This window comes from Pseudophryne corroboree, chromosome 10 (genome assembly GCF_028390025.1).
Source record: "Pseudophryne corroboree isolate aPseCor3 chromosome 10, aPseCor3.hap2, whole genome shotgun sequence".
NCBI classification, from domain to species: Eukaryota; Metazoa; Chordata; class Amphibia; order Anura; family Myobatrachidae; genus Pseudophryne; species Pseudophryne corroboree.
The window spans coordinates 10,585,553-10,610,206 of record NC_086453.1 but is presented as its reverse complement, the minus strand read 5'-3'; the positions used below and the strand labels follow the sequence as shown (position 1 = coordinate 10,610,206).

Below are 24,654 nucleotides of genomic sequence, written 5' to 3'. Positions count from 1 at the left end.
GATTGGTGTGGCTGGTAGGAGTCTTACCCGGGATTCAAAATCCTTCCTTATTATGTCAGCTCTTCCGGGCACAGTGTCCTAACTGAGGCTTGGAGGAGGGTCATAGTGGGAGGAGCCAGTGCACACCAGGTGACCTAAAAGCTTTCTTTAGTTGTGCCCAGTCTCCTGCGGAGCCGCTATTCCCCATGGTCCTTTTGGAGTTCCCAGCATCCACTACGGACTACGAGAAATAGATTTACCGGTGAGTAAAATCTTATTTATTATTTATTACAGGCTTCTCAGCCACAAAATAAGGCAACTTAGTCAGAAAAAGGGTAATAGTAAAAAGCCATAAATCTTCAGCTATCCTGGAGCACCAGAAACCAATGACTCCACTGTGGCTGCCATTTTGTTGGAGCCAGTTCGCGTGTGTGTGTGTGTGTGTGTGTGTGTTGTGTGTGTGTGTGTGTGTGTGTGTGTGTGTGTGTGTGTGTGTGTGTGTGTGTGTGTAATTATATGCTTAAGATGGGCTTTATAGCTTCTAAAACAGAGAATTTGTGATGTTGCCCATAGCAACCAATCCGAGTCTGTCCTTTTCTAAAAGGCAATAGAGAAATAATAGACAGCATCTGATTGGTTGCTATGGGCAACATCAATTCTCTGTTTTAGTAGCTTTAGTAAATGTACTCCTCAGAATCTGTTGTCCTCATCATTGAACACCATTACTTTACTATGTTGCTGCCCGGGGTTCGGACGCTGTTGGCGCCATTTCTCTATGATTTGTAACCCGCCATTTTATTTGACAGAGATGTCCCTGGATGTTGACGCCGATCGGGATGGACTGGTAGAGAAGAACAACCCACATAAGGTAATTCTAGAAGGGGGTTTGCGCGGCCAAGTACCGGGAGGGGGGTGTAAGTTGCTAGCTATGTCCATCTGTGACCACCTTGCAGTAGTGCGGCACTGCTCATTGGATTCTGTTAGGGTGGGGGGTGATGTAAATGTTTTACGTACGATTAGTCCTCTTAGGTTCCAGCACTGTACTTTATGGAGGTTCTATATAAACGTCTCTGTACAATGCCGCTCCGGTTCTCCTTTGTTCTAGATGAGTGTTGTGACCCTGTTATCTTTTAGGCCACCTGGACGTGGGGTCCTGACGGTCAGGGAGCAGTCCTGTTGGTGAACTGCGACAAGGACAGCCTGTTCTCCCGTACGGTTGATGGTGGAGACAACATTGTGCTCTCTAAGGCAGGTAATCCGCCATTTCCCCCCTCTCCCCGGTTCGCTGTATCTATGTGCCAGAAGCCACCTGGTGATCTCTGCGTCCATTCACAGATCTACTCGACATGTCTAGAATGGTCCTCAGGATCCAGGGACCAGAGAAACTTCCGACCGGTTATCAGCTACTGCTCTACATCTCCGCCACGGACTCCGCGAGCCTGGGGGTGTTTCATTTCCAGAGTACGTTGTGCTGGGTGATTGCTGTAAGGTGACGGATTACTGCGCCGGGTACCTTATTACTTGCTGTAACTACCGTAACCCAACCCTGAGGTGTTTTCTGAGGGTATATACGTTCCTACATACCCCCTTGCCCTTGTACAATGCAGGTGCTTTAAAATAAAAAAACATAAGGTAAGGAAGGAGGGAGCGTGAGTTTTTTTCTTCATGGCTGCACGTTATAACGCAACAATGTGCACGCCAAGAATTCATTATATACAATCCACAGGACCAGTGATGTCACCGCGACATGGCTCTGAGATGTGACCCACTGGGGGCAATTTAATTATCATACGTGACTGTGTGCATTGCGGCTAATTTTGCGAGAGCGATATGGCTGATTGTACTGTGCACTGCTATGTGGGTGTGAGGTAAAATGAACACTGTTCCCTTCGCTGTGTGCCGGCGTTACATGCGTTTCCATGCTTTGTCGACGGCACCTCACCGACATCGCAGATATTTGACTTCCTGTCAGGGAATCCTATTTATCTGCTACATGCCACTATTTTTATTAATCTGTCTGTATTGAGAATAATTATTTAGAACGATGGTTTTTACGCCATAGTCTCGTTGTCTCCCATAGTACAGTAGATAAAAGTCCCCGTAGTTACCACGATAAGCCCCACAGCGCACTCTGAGTGCGCTCTGAGAAGGGATCCGGGCCACAAGTCGCTGGGCTGTGCTGTCTCAGGGTGGCTGCGTTTAGCGACGTGTTCCCACCTGGCACACTCAGACCTAATTGACAATGACAAATGTTTCTGCCCCTTGAAGCGGCTTCTACACTAATGCCCGGCTCTCCATCCTGATCCGCTCTGAGAGCCTGCGGAACATTCATTAGCGTGGCGGGGACACCCGATACCGTTACAGCAGCGCTCTGCCCGGCGTGTAATGGGACTCTCGGCCAGGAATGTATATTAGTGCCCTCACGGTTGTCACAAAAGCTGAAGTAATGAACTATTAGCACACGGGGGATTACGTCTGTCATACTCTGCTGGTCCAGACTTTATTGGAAGATGTTTCTGCCTCGCCTTAACCCCTCGTTCTCTGGCCTATTGCTGGAGACACCGGCAGAAACCGTCCGGGCAGCGCTTTGTTATTTTATATGGTATCCGGGACATTTACTCTCTGTGTAATGACCTGTCCGTGTCCCTCACTATTCCTCCCGCAGATAAGATGTACTCGCATGTCCTGGGGAGAGAGAAGCTGTACTACAAGGCCCGGTATACGGGGACCAGCGAGCTGGAATTCTTTGTGGAAGGATTGCGTTTCCCGGATGAGGGATTCAATGGGCTGGTGACGGTCAGAGCCAGCCTGCTGCAATCTCAGGTGGAGGTACGCAGGACCGTAATATACCACCGCCCCATCTATCTGCATATACCCTGTGGCTCACTATGGTTCAGGGGTGGGTGGTCCTTTATTACTGGCCGGTGGATTGCAGTAATATGTATTCAAGGCTGATCCAGTAAGCTGGCCTATAGCTGCTGTTGAGCTACAGATCCCAGCATGCCCTGCTGATGCATTGAGTAACATACTGGTGACATCACAGCGGCTGCAGAACTTCTACAAAATGGCCGCCTCCTGTGTTGTGTGGTGTTAGTGCTTTGTCTCCATGGAAACACTTTGCTGTTATATGTCTGTGCTGCGCTCCCTTCCGTCTGCGTTCCGTATTTAGAAGCCTCCAGTGGCAGATTATGTCTAGTAACGGGATCTGACTTTTGACACCATTGCATTGTCCTTGGCTTTAGTTTCATTCCTGTTCCGAGCTGTCTCCCGCTGTTAACAACATCATTAGCTTCTCCGTGGGCTGGGAGCCAGTGTTCCAGCCTCACTCACTGACTCTGAGGGACCTCACTGGGGACACGGCTGGGAGCGGGGTCTCTGAGGGTGTAACATGGGACGATGAATCCCCTCCCTTCCCAATGAGAGCAGTTGGTGGGGCCCCTCCCTTGTGGCCCCTACCAGTAATTCTATGTATCGGGGTCCGCACATGTATGTATGTATATATGTATGTATGTACAGATGGGTCCACATTTATCTTGACTTCTTTGCTGCACTTAGGCACACCATGGTTTATTAGCATAAGCCTTTCATCTATTGTTCTCAGCTGCAATACAATACAGAGAGAACAATACAGGGGATTAAGTCATTACAGCAGGGGATTAAGTCTGACTGACCTGGCTCAATTAATCCTATTAAAGGCCAAGATAAACATGGATCCATCTGTATGTCAGGGCTTCTATGTCCGCTTACCACCTGCTAGAATAAGCCGTTTTACCATGGAGAACCACAGAACAGCTGACTACTGAAATCTCGCCATTGCCACCCCTAGTACGCATAAGTGCTTTTAACCTTTGACCCTTAACCTTTAGAGAGGAAACCGAGCAAGTTGCAGCTGCTTTCACGTGTTCAATCTGCCTTTTCTGCTGCTGATGTTACCCTCTTCTATATTCTGTGAGCACGTGTAAACTCCTCATTGTTCTGCGTTGTCCCACAGGGCATTCCTGAGACCCCAATATTCACAGACACTGTGACGTTCCGCATCGCCCCACTGATCATTACTCCCAACACCTTGGAGCCCGTGGAAGTCTATGTCTGCAGGTAACAGGCAACACTTGGTGCACAGTGGTGGGGAGGAGTCCGTTGGGTCTTCTGATCCTGCTTTGGTTATGTCATTAGACTCCTTCTTGTTATCTCCTAGAAGTGTGGACGTAGCAAGTGCCTAAACTGCCCAATGACCCACAGGTAATATCATGTTTGTCGTCTTTTCACAGCGTGAAGGACAATTTTCTCTTCCTAAGGGAGATCAAGAACCTGGTGAGCGAGGCCAACTACAAGATCAAGATCTGTTTTGAATACGTAAATCGGGGAGATCGCTGGATGCAGGTTTGTCCTCTTCGTTATTCCCCACAGGTGACCGCCACCTGAGAGAACCTAAGCAGATGTAATATGTATCTCTTAGCTAGCATAGACCAGAGATGTTCTTCTCTGTTCCTTCAGAAAAGGCTTTGAGTGTCTTCTGCTCTTCTGTGTGTCCTGCAAGGGCCTTACCGTTGTGATGACTGCACGCATATGGTGATCTCATCGCCTACGGAGTAATTAGCCCGATAATCGCAGCGTGTAGCCACACAATGGGCGCCATGCCTGGGAGTGGTGTTGTGAGAATCAGTGGGATTTATCAGGCAGGATGGAAGATCTGGTATTGGCCTATTTGTGCTGTCACCTTCCAGTCACATTGACATGAAGGACTCTGGGTACCAATACAGCTCCTCAAAGGGACGTAAGGTGGTTTGGGGAACACCGATACCATACTGGTAAAGGACTGGATGTCCGAGTATGAAAAATGTAAAACTTTTTAGAAAATCCAAACAGCTGATAATGGAGAGATAGGTATAAGGAGACTAAGCAGTTGCAGATATGTGTTGTAGGACGATACACTGTGTTCTACATACGACATTCATAGTTGGGGGGTGGGGGGGATCGCAGAACATCCCAGAGGCCCCAAGAGCCTTTTCCGTTCCATTTTTTGTGTCCCGTTTGATCAGTTATGTTCATGAATGTTCTGTTGTGACGGTGTCGCTGTTGTGCCGAATGCTGATGTAAGAGGACATATATTTCATTGCAGGATGAGATGGAGTTTGGGTACATCCATGCGCCTCACAAAATCTTCCCCGTCGTGTTGGATTCTCCTAGAGATGGCGAACTGAAGGATTTCCCCATTCGGGAATTGCTGGTAAGTTCATTATTGTAGGATTTTGCTTCCTTGTCTTTTCTCTCGGTGACACCACTGAGAGTGCAGCCTATCCAGTCACTAGGAGCCAGTGACATCACACTGAGAGTGCAGCCTATCCTGTCACTAGGAGCCAGTGACATCACACTGAGAGTGCAGCCTATCCTGTCACTAGGAGCCAGTGACACCACTTAGAGTGCGGCCTATCCAGTCACTAGGAGCCAGTGACATCACCCTGAGAGTGCAGCCTATCCAGTCACTAGGAGCCAGTGACATCACACTGAGAGTGCAGCCTATCCTGTCACTAGGAGCCAGTGACACCACTTAGAGTGCGGCCTATCCAGTCACTAGGAGCCAGTGACATCACCCTGAGAGTGCAGCCTATCCAGTCACTAGGAGCCAGTGACATCACACTGAGAGTGCAGCCTATCCTGTCACTAGGAGCCAGTGACATCACTGAGAGCGCAGCCTATCCAGTCACTAGGAGCCAGTGACATCACTGAGAGTGCAGCCTATCCAGTCACTAGGAGCCAGTGACATCACACTGAGAGTGCAGCCTATCCTGTCACTAGGAGCCAGTGACACCACTTAGAGTGCAGCCTATCCAGTCACTAGGAGCCAGTGACATCACTGAGAGTGCAGCCTATCCAGTCACTAGGAGCCAGTGACATCACACTGAGAGTGCAGCCTATCCTGTCACTAGGAGCCAGTGACACCACTTAGAGTGCAGCCTATCCAGTCACTAGGAGCCAGTGACATCACACTGAGAGTGCAGCCTATCCAGTCACTAGGAGCCAGTGACATCACACTGAGAGTGCAGCCTATCCTGTCACTAGGAGCCAGTGACATCACTGAGAGCGCAGCCAATCCAGTCACTAGGAGCCAGTGACATCACTGAGAGCGCAGCCTATCCAGTCACTAGGAGCCAGTGACATCACTGTGAGTGCAGCTTATCCCGTCACTAGGAGCCAGTGACTTCCTTAGAGTAACATAACTCACAGTAATCGATAAGATCTTTGCTTTCAATATCTTAATTGCGCCCATTTTGTGGGATACAGGTGTTGCTCTTTCTTAATAAATAACCCCCAATAAAACTTTGAGGGACAGGATAGAGAGATAAACACGCAGGAGATTATTTATTAACTAGGTGTGTATGTCCTGTTACCAATAACAACCAACCAATCAGATCTTGGCTTTCAGCAGGTTGCCGTGGTCACAATGACAGCTGATATCCGGTTACAGGAGGCTGAGACACGTACTGTACTGTATATGTGTAGGATACTGTCACACATCGCTGTGCATCTCCCTGAAGCTGCGGGCTGCATTCGCTCCTGTACAGTATATTAAGCCATAGGAATTGCAGATCCATGTTTATTTAGAAACCACAAGCGTCATGTGTCACCCGAGGTATAATGTGCAGGCTCCGGTAGCTGGGAATTTTCCTGGCAAACTTCCCGGGCATTTTACAGGTTGTCTTACACTTTAATAGAAGACGGTAGTCCATTAATCTCAATCTGTAATGGAAGGTCGGCCTGGGTCAGACACCTGGGTGTGGGGCCAGGACGCAACACTACTCCGGTACGGGCAGTACTCGTGGTTTAGCAGCTGCCAAAGCCAGCGGGTAATCAGCGCGTGATAGATTATTATTTTGCTGTTCTTGAAGAGATGATTAAATGAACTGTATCAGCATGTCTCATCACCAAAGCGGATAAGGACGCATCTGTAGGGGGGTCCTTACTGTACGGAACTTAGGCTCGAATGCAGATCTGCCCCCCTTTAGGCAAAAGGGGCCACAAAGGTTTCTTTATATAGGAAAGGTAGGTCTTCTATATATTGAGATTAAATATAGATGAGATTACACTTCATCTTCTGCTGTGGCAGCACTCATTATTGCAAGACACGCGTTTCGCCGGAAGGCTTGGTCACTTTACAGATCAGTACAGCTGAAGAGTGAAACTTTGAGGAATGACTCAAATCATAGAGTATTATTTTTTAATTTGAATATTGGTGACTTCATCCTTTATTATTGTTATGTTCTGTATATTTCCAGGGACCAGATTTCGGCTACGTAACAAAAGTGGCAGCCTCCTCCGAGGTCACCAGCTTGGATTCCTTCGGGAATCTGGAAGTGAGCCCTCCCGTGACTGTTGCCGGCAAGAAGTACCCACTGGGGCGGATTCTGATTGGGAGCAGTTTCCCTACGTAAGAGTTAAATACTTTCCCATGAAACGCGTTGTGTTTATGCATTTTCAATAATCAGTGCAAACGCTGAAGTAGTATTCTTTACAATGCCAAACAGCTTCTTTCTAAAACCTAAAACAAAGTTACCGCTACCACTTGTGGGTGGAGCCCTCCCTTCCATCTCACATCCACACACCCAGGACCCATATCCGGATTTTACTAAAAGCCCAAACTCTCATCAAGTCTATTTAGCAAAACAGACATTTCCTGGGGATTTAAAATACATAGATCAGAAACCTGGGACAAACATATCTCCAGTTTATCACTTCACTAGTGCTTCTATCACAATATGTATATATTATCTATTAACCGATAATTCTGTTGCCATCATATTGGTGTTCATTAGGGAAAATTTGTGTATTACAAGGAATAATGCAGCTTTGCTGGAAATTATAATGGCTATGGGAAGTTCTCATAGAAATCAGAAGTTTCTTCTAATATCTAGAATAATTGACATTACAGGCCGCGTTTTTCCTCCCAATCAGCAGCCACTTCTGATGTCCACGTTGTTACCCCATGTATAAGGAGAAAGCTGCAGTGACCACAGCTATGTAAGGACACTGGGGTTCCGTTAACCCTCCACTGTCCGTACTCCTATGCTTAGCATCGGGTGGGGGTACCTATCCTTTACTCTCAGTGTCCTCTTTGTACCCTCTCCTGGCTTTGTAGTGTGAAGGGACGCTGGGTAATTATAGCGGCCAGCTGTCACATGAACGGCAATAAACACCTTACGGTCGTAGCGGCAGATTTGCTGAGCTGGCAGAACTATTTGTGAGGGTCTCGGCGCTGCGCTCACCTCTGAAACCTGAGAATGCCCCACTGCCAGATGGACTGGGAACACGGACACAGATCGTGCTGGGTGTGTTACATAATGTGGGCTGCATAGGGGATTGCGTGACTGGAGTTCTGCCTGAGCCTAGAATTCAGAACGTGTCCGTGTATCTTCCATGTGTATATACCTCAGACTTTGCTGCGCAGCGTTACTGTGGTGCTATATTCAGAGCGCCGGGGGGAAGAAGTAACAATCTCATTGGTGGTGGAGGTGTTCCCAAAATCATATTTGTAGAAATGGGCACGTTCCATATAACGACTACACATTATACACCCCGTGGTGCTCCCATATAACTGGTTACAGGCACTGAGCGGAGAATAAACCCACAGGAAGCTCCTTAATCCCCATCCGCAGGTGCTTTATGGAACTTCATGACCAATAACATTTTTAAAATTATGGGGTAGATGTATCAAGCCTTGGAGAGTAATAAAATGGAGAGAGAGAATGTACCAACCAATCAGCTCCTAACTGCCAAGTTACAGGCTGTATTTGACAAATGACAGGAGCTGATTAGTTGGTACTTTATCTCTCTCCAAGCTTTGCTCTCCCTATGTTATCTGGCTACCATACTGTATATATGGTGATGTGCGCAGCAGAACAGCGCATCTGGACATCCGCAAGCATTGAACGCTCCCTATATCTGCTCTGACACAGTGTTTGCACTAAATCTGAGGTGTAATGCCCGGTGTTCGGCCTTTTGCTGTCCCCCCTCACGCAGCACTTCTGGAAGGAGGATGACTAAAGTGATTCGGGACTTCCTGTATGCCCAGAGGGTACAGTCGCCCATCGAGCTGTTCACTGATTGGCTGTACGTGGGGCACGTGGATGAATTCATGACCTTTGTGCCGGCGCCGGATCAGAAGGTAGATTGTGTGTCCCTCGTGCTGTGTTTCTCCCAGCGAGATCCCGGTTTTTATAGTCCTTCAGATAAAATGTCATTCAAATCCACCGTGGCCTAAAGACGTCGCCATGAGTGATGGACGTCATTATCACAGGGTTTGGAATTAGGGCTTTACTGTTAAGGGGGGTACACACGGAGAGATCTGACTAGATTGCTTAGATTTTAAGCAGGGATCTGCCGTGTGTATGCCCCCCAGCGATAGCGATGCGCGGCCCCGCACATCGCTATCGCCGGTGCTAGATTGAGCCTGCATGCAGGCTCAATCTAGTGGGTCGCTCACTTCAGCGCTGTGTGAAGTGAGCGCCCCCCCCCCCCGTCCCCTCGCTCAGCACATCGCGCTGTGCTGAGCGGGGGGAGAGATGTGTGCTGAGCGGTCTGTGCTAGATCGCTCCGCACACATCTCTCCCGTCAGTACCCCCCTTTACTCTCTCGTCAGGTGAATCCTCAGCACTTATCTGTGGAGATAGTGAGCAGCCGGAGATAACTGAACTTATTGCCATAAAGCACACTACAGTAAAAAGGGGCTATAGCCTCTAAGCTCCAGACTAGAAGCCTGACGGCACATAGTGACTGGGGGTGTGTGATAAGGAGTGCAGGCAGCACATAGTGACTGGGGGTGTGTGATAATGAGCGCAGGCGGCACATAGTGACTGGGGGTGTGTGATAAGGAGTGCAGGCAGCACATAGTGACTGGGGGTGTGTGATAATGAGTGCAGGCAGCACATAGTGACTGGGGGTGTGTGATAATGAGCGCAGGCGGCACATAGTGACTGGGGGTGTGTGATAAGGAGTGCAGGCAGCACATAGTGACTGGGGGTGTGTGATAATGAGTGCAGGCAGCACATAGTGACTGGGGGTGTGTGATAATGAGTGCAGGCAGCACATAGTGACTGGGGGGTGTGTGATAATGAGTGCAGGCGGCACATAGTGACTGGGGGTGTGTGATAATGAGTGCAGGCAGCACATAGTGACTGGGGGTGTGTGATAATGAGTGCAGGCGGCACATAGTGACTGGGGGTGTGTGATAATGAGTGCAGGCGGCACATAGTGACTGGGGGGGTGTGATGATGAGTGCAGGCGGCACATAGTGACTGGGGGTGTGTGACAATGAGTGCAGGCAGCACATAGTGACTGGGGGTGTGTGATAATGAGTGCAGGCGGCACATAGTGACTGGGGGTGTGTGATGATGAGTGCAGGCGGCACATAGTGACTGGGGGTGTGTGATAAGGAGTGCAGGCAGCACATAGTGACTGGGGGTGTGTGATAATGAGCGCAGGCGGCACATAGTGACTGGGGGTGTGTGATAAGGAGTGCAGGCAGCACATAGTGACTGGGGGTGTGTGATAATGAGTGCAGGCAGCACATAGTGACTGGGGGTGTGTGATAATGAGCGCAGGCGGCACATAGTGACTGGGGGTGTGTGATAAGGAGTGCAGGCAGCACATAGTGACTGGGGGTGTGTGATAATGAGTGCAGGCAGCACATAGTGACTGGGGGTGTGTGATAATGAGTGCAGGCAGCACATAGTGACTGGGGGGTGTGTGATAATGAGTGCAGGCGGCACATAGTGACTGGGGGTGTGTGATAATGAGTGCAGGCAGCACATAGTGACTGGGGGTGTGTGATAATGAGTGCAGGCGGCACATAGTGACTGGGGGTGTGTGATAATGAGTGCAGGCGGCACATAGTGACTGGGGGGGTGTGATGATGAGTGCAGGCGGCACATAGTGACTGGGGGTGTGTGACAATGAGTGCAGGCAGCACATAGTGACTGGGGGTGTGTGATAATGAGTGCAGGCGGCACATAGTGACTGGGGGTGTGTGATGATGAGTGCAGGCGGCACATAGTGACTGGGGGTGTGTGATGATGAGTGCAGGCGGCACATAGTGACTGGGGGTGTGTGACGATGAGTGCAGGCGGCACATAGTGACTGGGGGGGGTGATAATGAGCGCAGGCGGCACATAGTGACTGGGGGTGTGTGATAATGAGCGCAGGCGGCACATAGTGACTGGGGGTGTGTGATAATGAGTGCAGGCGGCACATAGTGACTGGGGGTGTGTGATGATGAGTGCAGGCGGCACATAGTGACTGGGGGTGTGTGATAATGAGTGCAGGCGGCACATAGTGACTGGGGGTGTGTGATAATGAGCGCAGGCGGCACATAGTGACTGGGGGTGTGTGATAATGAGTGCAGGCGGCACATAGTGACTGGGGGTGTGTGATAATGAGTGCAGGCGGCACATAGTGAATGGGGGTGTGTGATGATGAATGCAGGCGGCACATAGTGACTGGGGGTGTGTGATGATGAGTGCAGGCGGCACATAGTGACTGGGGGTGTGTGATAATGAGCGCAGGCGGCACATAGTGACTGGGGGTGTGTGATAATGAGCGCAGGAGGCACGTAGTGACTGGGTGTGTGTGATAATGAGCGCGGGCGGCACGTCGTGACTGGGAGTGTGTGATAATGAGCGCGGGCGGCACATAGTGACTGGGGGTGTGTGATAATGAGCGCAGGCGGCACATAGTGACTGGGGGTGTGTGATAATGAGCGCAGGCGGAACGTAGTGACTGGGGGTGTGTGATAATGAGTGCAGGCGGCACGTAGTGACTGGGGGTGTGTGATAATGAGTGCAGGCGGAACATAGTGACTTGGGGGGGTGTGATAGTGAGTGCAGGCGGCACATAGTGACTGGGGGTGTGTGATAATGAGCGCAGGCGGAACGTAGTGACTGGGGGTGTGTGATAATGAGTGCAGGCGGAACATAGTGACTGGGGGGGTGTGATAATGAGTGCAGGCGGAACATAGTGACTTGGGGGGGTGTGATGATGAGTGCAGGCGGCACATAGTGACTGGGGGTGTGTGATAATGAGTGCAGGCGGCACATAGTGACTGGGGGTGTGTGATAATGAGTGCAGGCGGCACATAGTGACTGGGGGGGGTGATAATGAGTGCAGGCGGCACATAGTGACTGGGGGTGTGTGATGATGAGTGCAGGCGGCACATAGTGACTGGGGGTGTGTGATAATGAGTGCAGGCGGCACATAGTGACTGGGGGTGTGTGATTGGGGGTGTGTGATGATGAGTGCAGGCGGCACATAGTGACTGGGGGTGTGTGATGATGAGTGCAGGCGGCACATAGTGACTGGGGGTGTGTGATAATGAGTGCAGGCGGCACATAGTGACTGGGGGTGTGTGATAATGAGGGCAAGCGGCACATAGTGACTGGGGTTGTGTGATAATGAGTGCAGGCGGCACATAGTGACTGGGGTTATGTGATAATGAGTGCAGGCGGCACATAGTGACTGGGGGTATGTGATAATGAGTGCAGGCGGCACATAGTGACTGGGGGTGTGTGATAATGAGTGCAGGCGGCACATAGTGACTGGGTGTGTGTGATGATGAGTGCAGGCGGCACATAGTGACTGGGGGTGTCTGCGCAGGTGGCACATAGTGACTGGGGGGGTGTGATAATGAGTGCAGGCGGCACATAGTGACTGGGGGTGTGTGATAATGAGTGCAGGCGGCACATAGTGACTGGGGGTGTGTGATAATGAGTGCAGGCAGCACATAGTGACTGGGGGTGTGTGACAATGAGTGCAGGCAGCACATAGTGACTGGGGGGGTGTGATAATGAGTGCAGGCGGCACATAGTGACTGGGGGTGTGTGATGATGAGTGCAGGCGGCACATAGTGACTGGGGGTGTGTGATGATGAGTGCAGGCGGCACATAGTGACTGGGGGTGTGTGACGATGAGTGCAGGCGGCACATAGTGACTGGGGGGGTGATAATGAGCGCAGGCGGCACATAGTGACTGGGGGTGTGTGATAATGAGCGCAGGCGGCACATAGTGACTGGGGGTGTGTGATAATGAGTGCAGGCGGCACATAGTGACTGGGGGTGTGTGATGATGAGTGCAGGCGGCACATAGTGACTGGGGGTGTGTGATGATGAGTGCAGGCGGCACATAGTGACTGGGGGTGTGTGATAATGAGTGCAGGCAGCACATAGTGACTGGGGGTGTGTGATAATGAGCGCAGGCGGCACATAGTGACTGGGGGTGTGTGATAATGAGCGCAGGCGGCACATAGTGACTGGGGGTATCTGATAATGAGCGCAGGCGGCACATAGTGACTGGGGGGGTGTGACAATGAGTGCAGGCAGCACATAGTGACTGGGGGTGTGTGATGATGAGTGCAGGCGGCACATAGTGACTGGGGGTGTGTGATAATGAGTGCAGGCGGCACATAGTGACTGGGGGTGTGTGATAATGAGCGCAGGCGGCACATAGTGACTGGGGGTGTGTGATAATGAGTGCAGGCGGCACATAGTGACTGGGGGTGTGTGATAATGAGTGCAGGCGGCACATAGTGAATGGGGGTGTGTGATGATGAATGCAGGCGGCACATAGTGACTGGGGGTGTGTGATGATGAGTGCAGGCGGCACATAGTGACTGGGGGTGTGTGATAATGAGCGCAGGCGGCACATAGTGACTGGGGGTGTGTGATAATGAGCGCAGGAGGCACGTAGTGACTGGGTGTGTGTGATAATGAGCGCGGGCGGCACGTCGTGACTGGGAGTGTGTGATAATGAGCGCGGGCGGCACATAGTGACTGGGGGTGTGTGATAATGAGCGCAGGCGGCACATAGTGACTGGGGGTGTGTGATAATGAGCGCAGGCGGAACGTAGTGACTTGGGGTGTGTGATAATGAGTGCAGGCGGCACGTAGTGACTGGGGGTGTGTGATAATGAGTGCAGGCGGAACATAGTGACTTGGGGGGGTGTGATAGTGAGTGCAGGCGGCACATAGTGACTGGGGGTGTGTGATAATGAGCGCAGGCGGAACGTAGTGACTGGGGGTGTGTGATAATGAGTGCAGGCGGAACATAGTGACTGGGGGGGTGTGATAATGAGTGCAGGCGGAACATAGTGACTTGGGGGGGTGTGATGATGAGTGCAGGCGGCACATAGTGACTGGGGGTGTGTGATAATGAGTGCAGGCGGAACATAGTGACTTGGGGGGGTGTGATGATGAGTGCAGGCGGAACGTAGTGACTGGGGGTGTGTGATAATGAGTGCAGGCGGAACATAGTGACTGGGGGGGTGTGATAATGAGTGCAGGCGGCACATAGTGACTGGGGGGGGTGATAATGAGTGCAGGCGGCACATAGTGACTGGGGGTGTGTGATGATGAGTGCAGGCGGCACATAGTGACTGGGGGTGTGTGATAATGAGTGCAGGCGGCACATAGTGACTGGGGGTGTGTGATGATGAGTGCAGGCGGCACATAGTGACTGGGGGTGTGTGATGATGAGTGCAGGCGGCACATAGTGACTGGGGGTGTGTGATGATGAGTGCAGGCGGCACATAGTGACTGGGGGTGTGTGATAATGAGTGCAGGCGGCACATAGTGACTGGGGGTGTGTGATAATGAGGGCAAGCGGCACATAGTGACTGGGGTTGTGTGATAATGAGTGCAGGCGGCACATAGTGACTGGGGTTATGTGATAATGAGTGCAGGCGGCACATAGTGACTGGGGGTATGTGATAATGAGTGCAGGCGGCACATAGTGACTGGGGGTGTGTGATAATGAGTGCAGGCGGCACATAGTGACTGGGTGTGTGTGATGATGAGTGCAGGCGGCACATAGTGACTGGGGGTGTCTGCGCAGGTGGCACATAGTGACTGGGGGTGTGTGATAATGAGTGCAGGCGGCACATAGTGACTGGGGGTGTGTGATAATGAGTGCAGGCGGAACATAGTGACTGGGGGTGTGTGATAATGAGCGCAGGCGGAACATAGTGACTGGGGGGGGGTGATAATGAGTGCAGGCGGAACATAGTGAATGGGGGTGTGTGATAATGAGGGCAGGCGGCACATAGTGACTGGGGGTGTGTGATAATGAACGCAGGCGGCACATAGTGACTGGGGGTGTGTGATAATGAGCGCAGGCGGCACATAGTGACTGGGGGTATGTGATAATGAGTGCAGGCAGCACATAGTGACTGGAGGTGTGTGATGATGAGTGCAGGCGGCACATAGTGACTGGGGGTGTGTGATAATGAGTGCAGGCGGCACATAGTGACTGGGGGTGTGTGATAATGAGTGCAGACGGCACATAGTGACTGGGGGTGTGTGATAAAGAGTGCAGGCGGCACATAGTGACTGGGGGTGTGTGATGAAGAGTGTAGGCGGCACATAGTGACTGGGGGTGTGTGATGATGAGTGCAGGTGGCACATAGTGACTGGGGGTGTGTGATGATGAGTGCAGGCGGCACATAGTGACTGGGGGTGTCTGCGCAGGTGGCACATAGTGACTGGGGGTGTGTGATGATGAGTGCAGGCTGCACATAGTGACTGGGGGTGTGTGATGAAGAGTGCAGGCTGCACATAGTGACTGGGGGTGTGTGATGAAGAGTGCAGGCGGCACATAGTGACGGGGTGTGTGATGAAGAGTGCAGGCGGCAAATAGTGACTGGGGGTGTGTGATGATGAGTGCAGGCGGCACATAGTGACTGGGGGTGTGTGATGATGAGTGCAGGCGGCACATAGTGACTGGGGGTGTCTGCGCAGGTGGCACATAGTGACTGGGGGTGTGTGATGATGAGTGCAGGCGGCACATAGTGACTGGGGGTGTGTGATGAAGAGTGCAGGCGGCACATAGTGACTGGGGGTGTGTGATGATGAGTGCAGGCGGCACATAGTGACTGGGGGTGTGTGATGAAGAGTGCAGGCGGCACATAGTGACTGGGGGTGTGTGATGATGAGTGCAGGCGGCACATAGTGACTGGGGGTGTGTGATGATGAGTGCAGGCGGCACATAGTGACTGGGGGGGTGTGATAATGAGTGCAGGCGGCACATAGTGACTGGGGGTGTGTGATAATGAGCGCAGGCGGCACATAGTGACTGGGGGTGTGTGATAATGAGCGCATGGGGCACATAGTGACTGGGGGTGTGTGATAATGAGTGCAGGCGGCACATAGTGACTGGGGGTGTGTGATAATGAGTGCAGGCGGCACATAGTGACTGGGGGTGTGTGATAATGAGTGCAGGCGGCACATAGTGAATGGGGGTGTGTGATGATGAGTGCAGGCGGCACATAGTGACTGGGGGTGTGTGATGATGAGTGCAGGCGGCACATAGTGACTGGGGGTGTGTGATAATGAGCGCAGGAGGCACGTAGTGACTGGGTGTGTGTGATAATGAGCGCGGGCGGCACGTCGTGACTGGGAGTGTGTGATAATGAGCGCGGGCGGCACGTAGTGACTGGGGGTGTGTGATAATGAGCGCGGGCGGCACGTAGTGACTGGGGGTGTGTGATAATGAGTGCAGGCGGCACGTAGTGACTGGGGGTATGTGATAATGAGCGCAGGCGGAACATAGTGACTGGGGGTGTGTGATAATGAGTGCAGGCGGCACATAGTGACTGGGGGTGTGTGATAATGAGCGCAGGCGGCACATAGTGACTGGGGGGGTGTGATAATGAGCGCAGGCGGCACATAGTGACTGGGGGTGTGTGATAATGAGCGCAGGCGGCACGTAGTGACTGGGGGTGTGTGATAATGAGTGCAGGCGGCACGTAGTGACTGGGGGTATGTGATAATGAGCGCAGGCGGAACATAGTGACTGGGGGTGTGTGATAATGAGTGCAGGCGGCACATAGTGACTGGGGGTGTGTGATAATGAGCGCAGGCGGCACATAGTGACTGGGGGGGTGTGATAATGAGTGCAGGCGGCACATAGTGACTGCGGGTGTGTGATAATGAGCGCAGGCGGCACATAGTGACTGGGGGGGTGTGATAATGAGTGCAGGCGGCACATAGTGACTGGGGGTATGTGATAATGAGTGCAGGCGGCACATAGTGACTGGGGGTGTGTGATGATGAGTGCAGGCGGCACATAGTGACTTGGGGGGTGTGATAATGAGCGCAGGCGGCACATAGTGACTGGGGGTGTGTGATAATGAGTGCAGGCGGCACATAGTGACTGGGGGTGTGTGATGATGAGTGCAGGCGGCACATAGTGACTGGGGGTGTCTGCGCAGGTGGCACATAGTGACTGGGGTTGTGTGATGAAGAGTGCAGGCGGCACATAGTGACTGGGGGTGTGTGATGAAGAGTGCAGGCGGCACATAGTGACTGGGGGTGTGTGACAATGAGTGCAGGCGGCACATAGTGACTGGGGGTGTGTGATGAAGAGTGCAGGCGGCACATAGTGACTGGGGGTGTGTGATGAAGAGTGCAGGTGGAACATAGTGAATGGGGGTGTGTGATAATGAGTGCAGGCGGCACATAGTGACTGGGGGTATGTGATAATGAGTGCAGGTGGCACATAGTGACTGGGGGTGTGTGATGATGAGTGCAGGCGGCACATAGTGACTGGGGGTGTGTGACAATGAGTGCAGGCGGCACATAGTGACTGGGGGTGTGTGACAATGAGTGCAGGCGGCACATAGTGACTGGGGGTGTGTGATGAAGAGTGCAGGCGGCACATAGTGACTGGGGGTGTGTGATGAAGAGTGCAGGTGGAACATAGTGAATGGGGGTGTGTGATAATGAGTGCAGGCGGCACATAGTGACTGGGGGTATGTGATAATGAGTGCAGGTGGCACATAGTGACTGGGGGTGTGTGATGATGAGTGCAGGCGGCACATAGTGACTGGGGGTGTGTGACAATGAGTGCAGGCGGCACATAGTGACTGGGGGTGTGTGATAATGAGTGCAGGCGGCACATAGTGACTGGGGGTGTGTGATAATGAGTGCAGGCGGCACATAGTGACTGGGGGTGTGTGATGATGAGTGCAGGCGGCACATAGTGACTGGGGGTGTGTGATGAAGAGTGCAGGCGGCACATAGTGACTGGGGGTGTGTGATGATGAGTGCAGGCGGCACATAGTGACTGGGGGTGTGTGATGATGAGTGCAGGCGGCACATAGTGACTGGGGGGGTGTGATAATGAGTGCAGGCGGCACATAGTGACTGGGGGGGTGTGATAATGAGTGCAGGCGGCACATAGTGACTGGGGGGGTGTGATGAAGAGTGCAGGCGGCACATAGTGACTGGGGGTGTGTGATAATGAGTGCAGGCGGCACATAGTGACTGGGGGGGTGTGATGAAGAGTGCAGGCGGCACATAGTGACTGGGGGGGTGTGATGAAGAGTGCAGGCGACACATAGTGACTGGGGGTGTGTGATAATGAGCGCAGGCGGAACATAGTGACTGGGGGTGTGTGATAATGAGTGCAGGCGGAACATAGTGAATGGGGGTGTGTGATAATGAGGGCAGGCGGCACATAGTGACTGGGGGTGTGTGATGAAGAGTGCAGGCGGCACATAGTGACTGGGGGTGTGTGATAATGAGCGCAGGTGGCACATAGTGACTGGGGGTGTGTGATAATGAGCGCTGGCGGCACATAGTGACTGGGGGTATCTGATAATGAGCGCAGGTGGCACATAGTGACTGGGGGGGTGTGATGAAGAGTGCAGGCGGCACATAGTGACTGGGGGTGTGTGATGAAGAGTGCAGGCGGCACATAGTGACTGGGGGTGTGTGATAATGAGTGCAGGCGGCACATAGTGACTGGGGGTGTGTGATGATGAGTGCAGGCGGCACATAGTGACTGGGGGTGTGTGATGATGAGTGCAGGCGGAACATAGTGAATGGGGGTGTGTGATAATGAGGTCAGGCGGCACATAGTGACTGGGGGTGTGTGATGATGAGCGCAGGCGGCACATAGTGACTGGGGGTGTGTGATGATGAGTGCAGGCGGCACATAGTGACTGGGGGTGTGTGATGATGAGTGCAGGCGGCACATAGTGAATGGGGGGGTGTGATGATGAGTGCAGGCGGCACATAGTGACTGGTGGTGTGTGATAATGAGCGCAGGCGGCACATAGTGACTGGGGGTGTGTGATAATGAGCGCAGGCGGCACATAGTGAATGGGGGTGTGTGATAATGAGTGCAGGCGGCACATAGTGAATGGGGGTGTGTGATGATGAGTGCAGGCGGCACATAGTGACTGGGGGTGTGTGATGAAGAGTGCAGGCGGCACATAGTGACTGGGGGTGTGTGATAATGAGCGCAGGCGGAACATAGTGACTGGGGGTGTGTGATAATGAGTGCAGGCGGAACATAGTGAATGGGGGTGTGTGATAATGAGGGCAGGCGGCACATAGTGACTGGGGGTGTGTGATAATGAGCGCAGGCGGCACATAGTGACTGGGGGTGTGTGATAATGAGCGCAGGCGGAACATAGTTACTGGGGGTGTGTGATAATGAGTGCAGGCGGAACATAGTGAATGGGGGTGTGTGATAATGAGGGCAGGCGGCACATAGTGACTGGGGGTATGTGATAATGAGTGCAGGCAGCACATAGTGACTGGGGGTGTGTGATGATGAGTGCAGGCGGCACATAGTGACTGGGGGTGTGTGATAATGAGTGCAGGCGGCACATAGTGACTGGGGGTGTGTGATGATGAGCGCAGGCGGCACATAGTGACTTGGGGGGTGTGATAATGAGCGCAGGCGGCACATAGTGACTGGGGGGGTGTGATAATGAGTGCAGGCGGCACATAGTGACTGGGGGTGTGTGATAGTGAGCGCAGGCGGCACATACTGAATGGCGGTATGTGATAATGGGGCTTAGGTGGCATATTGTTAAGGATCCCTTAATAATCATGGGCAGCACGGATGGTGTAGTGGTTAGCATTACTGCCTCACAGCACTTAAGTCATGGGTTTAATTCTGACCACGGCCCTGTGTGGAGTTTGTATATTCTCCCTGTGCTTGCGTGAGTTTCCTCCGGGTACTCCGGTTTCCTCCCACAATCCCAAAATATACTGGTAGGTAAATTGTCTCCTGACAAAAATTAACACTTTGTGTATAAGTGTGTGTATAGGTCAGACTAAATGGGCCAAGTGGTTCTTATCTGCCGTCACATTCTATGGCCCTCATTCCGAGTTGTTCGCTCGTTCTTTTTCATCGCATCGCAGTGAAAATCCGCTTAGTACGCATGCGCAATGTTCGCACTGCGACTGCGCCAAGTAACTTTACTATGATGAAAGTATTTTTACTCACGGCTTTTTCTTCGTTCCGGCGATCGTAATGTGATTGACAGGAAATGGGTGTTACTGGGCGGAAACACGGCGTTTCAGGGGCGTGTGGCTGAAAACGCTACCGTTTCCGGAAAAAACGCAGGAGTGGCCGGAGAAACGGTGGGAGTGCCTGGGCGAACGCTGGGTGTGTTTGTGACGTCAACCAGGAACGACAAGCACTGAACTGATCGCACAGGCAGAGTAAGTCTGAAGCTACTCTGAAACTGCTAAGTAGTTAGTAATCGCAATATTGCGCATACATCGGTCGCAATTTTAAGAAGCTAAGATTCACTCCCAGTAGGCGGCGGCTTAGCGTGTGTAACTCTGCTAAATTCGCCTTGCGACCGATCAACTCGGAATGAGGGCCTATGTTTCTATACAATAAGGAACAAACTGCAGGGTTATTCGGTCAAGAAGTGCAATGTCGCCACCTGCTGGTTATTATAAGGTGTGTGGTGTATAAGGTTTTTTTAATTTTTTTTTATAATATTTTCAGAGTTGAATAATAACATAGAGTTGCAGTATTCAACATGAGGCCTCCGAGTGCTGTGGAATGACATAAACCTGCCACTGTTTTAGCATGCCCTAACCTAATAGTAAACCGGTACAGGGCTTGCTGGGATGTATAGTTCCACAATAGCTGGGGGGGGGCACACGTTGAGTAAAGTATCATGGATTGAAGATGGTGAGTGTGCATGTTATATATGACCCAATTATCTCGCACATTCTCAGCCCCATCGTGTGTGTTAATGAGCAAGATCCAGTAATCATAGAAACATAGAATTTGACGGCAGATAAGAACCACTTGGCCCATCTAGTCTGCCCCTTTTCTTTTATCCTTTATGCAATCTCAACCCTTTTTGAACCTTAATTCTTTGTAGCATTAAGGTTCAAAAAGAGTTGAGATTTGCCTAAAGGATAAAAAAAAACCTAAATCCATCACAGAAGGGGCTTGGCTTAGTCAGACACCCAGGGTGACACCTGTGATTAGAGAGTCAGACAGGACACATTGCAGGAACCATGATGTAAGATTCCCTCTCACCGGATGCCATTCTCCTTCAGGGTTTCCGGCTTCTCTTGGCCAGCCCGGCTACCTGCCTCAGAATCTTCCATGAGAAGAAGCATGAGGGACACGGGGATGTCACAATGTTCCAGGGTAAGTGCACCTACATGTATGCGTCCTGCAAGGTCCGATGGATGAGCCTACACCCCCAGCATCTTCCACACAAGGTCCCACTTATTGATGACCGGTGCTCTACGTAGTCTCCTCTCATCTACAGGACCAACTACTGTAATTGTCCATTTATGCGGGTTGTTCTGTAAATAGTCAGCTGTATAATGTCTATTTCCCGATATTTCTTCTGCTGATGTAGGATTCGAAAACAAGCGATGGACCATTACCAAGATCCTCTCCACAGATTCCGTAGTTTTGGAGAACAATTATGCGCAGGTGAGGGTCTTTGATACCGGTGCACAGATCAGGCCGAGGTGGCGGTTTCATGCTCTGATCTTTTTCGGTTGTGTTGGCAATAAGTAGTGAAGTTAGGGAGGATTCAGGGACTGTTCAAGAGAAGACATCATTGCTAGTAATTAATCTCTTTGCAGCACTGCATTGATTGGAATCGGGACATCCTGAAGCAGGAACTTGGTCTGACGGAAGATGACATCATCGATATACCTGCATTGTTCAAACTGCGCCAAGACCAAGCCTTGGCTTTCTTCCCAAACATGGTGAGCCTCTAGAGAACCGGAGAGCTAGGACGCTGACTCCATCAACGTTCTGAGCATTTTGCCCTCACTACCTTCAGCCCTTAACCATGTTTTCATGTTCTGTCTCCAGGTTAACATGATTGTTCTGGGAAAAGAACTGGGCGTTCCCAAACCCTATGGACCTGTCATCAATGAGATCTGCTGCCTGGAGGATTATGTCATCTCCCAACTCAAGCCACTGGGACTGAAATGCACGTTCATAGATGACATTGTGTCATACCACAAGAAACTGGGCGAGGTGCACTGTGGCACCAACGTGCGCCGGAAGCCGTTCACTTTCAAGTGGTGGCAAATGGAAGAGCCTTAGATTCCACACAGCCTGGCATTAATCTTCCCTGGCAATCCTTCCCTTCTGTTTAGCCTTCCGGAACGCCCTCTGTTGTTAGGATTGTACAATAACACCCTTTTAATCAAATTGTATGTAGCCTGGGACCGTTACTGTTGTCTAGTGGGGAAAACTTTTTGCAGGTTCTGGGGGAGATGTATTAAGTCTTGATAGATTTCACGGTGATAAAGTATCAGCCAATCAGCTGCCATCTTACAGGCTGGGTTTGAAAAATGGTGCCACAGACAGTCCTATTATACCCGTTTTATTGGCTCTGAACCCCTCCCTACACACACACAGTAACAGGCACACACAACTCACAGGCAGTCTTTGCCTACTGACCACAGATAATGAATGCCATTACATATTTAAAGGGACACTGGTTTATTTGATTGGGGATTTTCCTGCAAAATTGCTTACCTCTAATTTCCCCAATTAAACCTTCTGTATGTTTCATTTGGGGGAAGTCTGAGAGGTTCTCGGGTGTTAGTTCTGTTGAACGAACTGATTGGGCAAAAAGTTTTCTTAACCACTGAACTGACGATTTTTTTTCGCCAAAAACCGCTCAGAAATTATCTGGTTTTTTTTTAATGAGTGAATTAGGTGAAGAACATGAATTTAACCCTATCCAAAATGATTTTAGTAGAAAAAAAAAGGAACCCTCCCCCTCCCCCCCAAAAAAAACAACAACATTGGAACATCGATTGGGAACATCGCGACCATCAGAACATTGCAACTCTAGTTTTTACACCCTGGACAGCTGGCAGGTACACTGGGGGGGGGGGGCTTGGTTTACACTTTCCAGTGGCTGCTATTGTCTGCAGCCGCTGGAAGTGGTGGGGTGAGGGGGGGGGGGGGGGTCCTGCCGTGCTGACCAATCAGTGGGGGAGAGTGCAGGGAGGAAGAGGGACCTTCTGGTCCCTCTGACAGCAGCAGTGGAGGGAACTGCCCGCACCAATCACCTGTGTGAGTTAGCCGTGCCAGGTGTAGGAGGGGGGCTCAAGCAAGGACCACATTATATTGACGTATAGGGACTAAGCTTGGTGCATCACGCATTCCGCCTTGATCAGGTAGGGTGTAAGGATTAATTTCTCCACAAGAACCGCCGTCAGGAGGATGATGGAGGTGGACGGTAGAAGCAGTCCTCTGTAGTGTCTCCCAACACCGCCATATGGGTGGGCTGTTTTGAGAAGAGATATATATTATCCCTAGAATTTGTGTTCTTCAGTTTTCTCCACTAGTCTTTGCTAATTGAAACCTCTCGCCGTGTTTTTCTAATTGAAACCTCTCGCCATGTTTTTCTTGGGACTTACAGTGTTACCTGTAATAGGTTTTGAGTTGTTTTTTTACACTAATAACTTGTTATTCCATAAAATTCTTTTCTTTGTACTGACACTTTGTACTTTCCTTGTTTCCGGGGTCAGTCACCTCCCATGTGATAGAACGGAGCTGGTTGCCCTCCTGCAGCCGGCGTGGCGGTATTACACTAGTCTCTGGGGCACTTGTTTCCTCTGTAACTAATCACCGGCTTATGCAGAGATGGATTTGCTGGGATATATATGTTTAACCCGGTGGCCTTGGTGCATTATATATGACCCATATTTTGTCACTTGCGTCCTATGTCCTAATTCCGAGGGTTTTGTGAACCTTGTCTGTATCACTGGACAAGCCGTCCAGCCCATGTTACTATTAACACGTAATAAAATCTTTGGAATGAACTTCATTTCTGCTTCTTTATTGCTGTATAAGTTGGATCCGGCGGTGTTACAGGACACGGGTGACCGCAGGAACGAGACGGTGACCCCCAGGATAGGATAAACCGTTGTAAGCATACAAACCAGGTAAAGAAAGCAGAAGGAGCAGAAACCGGGGCACCTGTTCTTATGGTTTATCTGTCTCCATTGTCTTAAGTTACTACAGGATGTGCCAGTGGCCATATTCCAAAGAGAGCCCCGGGATCACATAGCGAACCCTTACATTGTGTGATATTACAGTAGGCTTTGGTTCCTGTTCCTCCAGCGACCATAGAGAATTGGCTTCCGTACCTCTGATCTAATAAGCTAAAGCCATCATAAGAGATTAATATGCCGTATAACATGTAATTCTATTAATGATCTGATTATGTTCATTATTCTGCTGTCCAGCACCAGGTTCAGTCAGTGAGGAGGCCATGTATTTCTTGTAATGTATTAGGGATAGCAGAAGGGAGAAGTGCACAACAGGGTGACACTAATATTAGGAGAAGGTGGTCTCCGGAACATACACTAAATTGGATGTAGCAGG

General features: G+C 51.0%; 1 protein-coding gene across 1 annotated transcript in view; it reads left to right on the top strand.

The window, feature by feature from the left end:
• The window catches only part of LOC134965757 (protein-arginine deiminase type-2-like), a 78,155-nt gene extending 54,066 nt beyond the window's left edge, over window positions 1–24,089 (top strand). The window contains exons 4-16 of the mRNA XM_063942105.1: window positions 786–847; window positions 1,114–1,231; window positions 1,315–1,440; window positions 2,645–2,808; window positions 3,971–4,074; window positions 4,248–4,359; window positions 5,099–5,206; window positions 7,254–7,405; window positions 8,995–9,139; window positions 21,339–21,432; window positions 21,650–21,726; window positions 21,882–22,007; window positions 22,117–24,089. Of these exons, the coding sequence (XP_063798175.1) occupies window positions 786–847; window positions 1,114–1,231; window positions 1,315–1,440; window positions 2,645–2,808; window positions 3,971–4,074; window positions 4,248–4,359; window positions 5,099–5,206; window positions 7,254–7,405; window positions 8,995–9,139; window positions 21,339–21,432; window positions 21,650–21,726; window positions 21,882–22,007; window positions 22,117–22,353 (1,625 nt within the window). The 3' untranslated portion in view covers window positions 22,354–24,089. The remainder of the gene's footprint in view (window positions 1–785; window positions 848–1,113; window positions 1,232–1,314; window positions 1,441–2,644; window positions 2,809–3,970; window positions 4,075–4,247; window positions 4,360–5,098; window positions 5,207–7,253; window positions 7,406–8,994; window positions 9,140–21,338; window positions 21,433–21,649; window positions 21,727–21,881; window positions 22,008–22,116) is intronic.
• The last annotated feature ends 565 nt before the right edge of the window (window positions 24,090–24,654 follow it).